At 62.9% G+C, this 509-nt stretch overlaps 1 protein-coding gene across 1 annotated transcript in view; it reads left to right on the top strand.

Annotated features, from left to right (window-relative positions):
• The window catches only part of LOC104525838 (solute carrier family 12 member 9), a gene marked incomplete at its 3' end in the record, with an annotated part of 2,655 nt that overhangs the window by 162 nt on the left and 1,984 nt on the right, over positions 1-509 (top strand). Inside the window, 1 exon segment of the mRNA XM_029085224.1 lies at positions 164-305. Within this exon segment, the coding sequence (XP_028941057.1) occupies positions 164-305 (142 nt within the window).

The following is a 509-nucleotide window of genomic DNA, read 5'->3' as shown; positions in this document are numbered from 1 at the left end:
CTTTGCTGTGGGTGCTGCCGGGGCAGGGCACATGGGCTGAAATCAGGGGATTGCTCAGCAGCCTCAGGGTGCCACGCTGGGGCTGGGGCCCCCTTGGCCTGGGAGGAAGAGGTGGGGGCACCCGATGGTGGCTTGGTCTTCTGGCGTCTTGCCTTGACTTGAGCAAGATATGATCAGCCGTGCCTTGGGCCCAGAGTTCGGGGGCAGCATCGGGATCATGTTTTTCCTGGCCAACGTTTGTGGCAGTGCCCTCTACGTGCTGGGGCTGGTGGAGGCACTGGTGGACAGCTTTGGGATCCCACCCGGTGAGTACCCCTGTGTGCGGTCACAGGGAACAGCAGATGTCCCCTCCCTGAGCTGCCCTAGCACCCTACCCGGCATAGCCAGCATGGCTCACCCAGCCCTGTGGCTGGTGAGTTGGTGCCTGTCATACCTGGCACAATGCTGGTGGCTCTCAGCTCCCAGTGGTGCCCTCTCTGAGCCCTGCTGATCCTGGCTTGTCTCTACCC

Source organism: Antrostomus carolinensis, unplaced genomic scaffold (genome assembly GCF_000700745.2).
Source record: "Antrostomus carolinensis isolate BGI_N321 unplaced genomic scaffold, ASM70074v2 scaffold31725, whole genome shotgun sequence".
NCBI lineage: Eukaryota > Metazoa > Chordata > Aves > Caprimulgiformes > Caprimulgidae > Antrostomus > Antrostomus carolinensis.
Note: the sequence above shows the minus strand (reverse complement) of the source record. Positions and strands in the feature narration are given on the sequence as shown.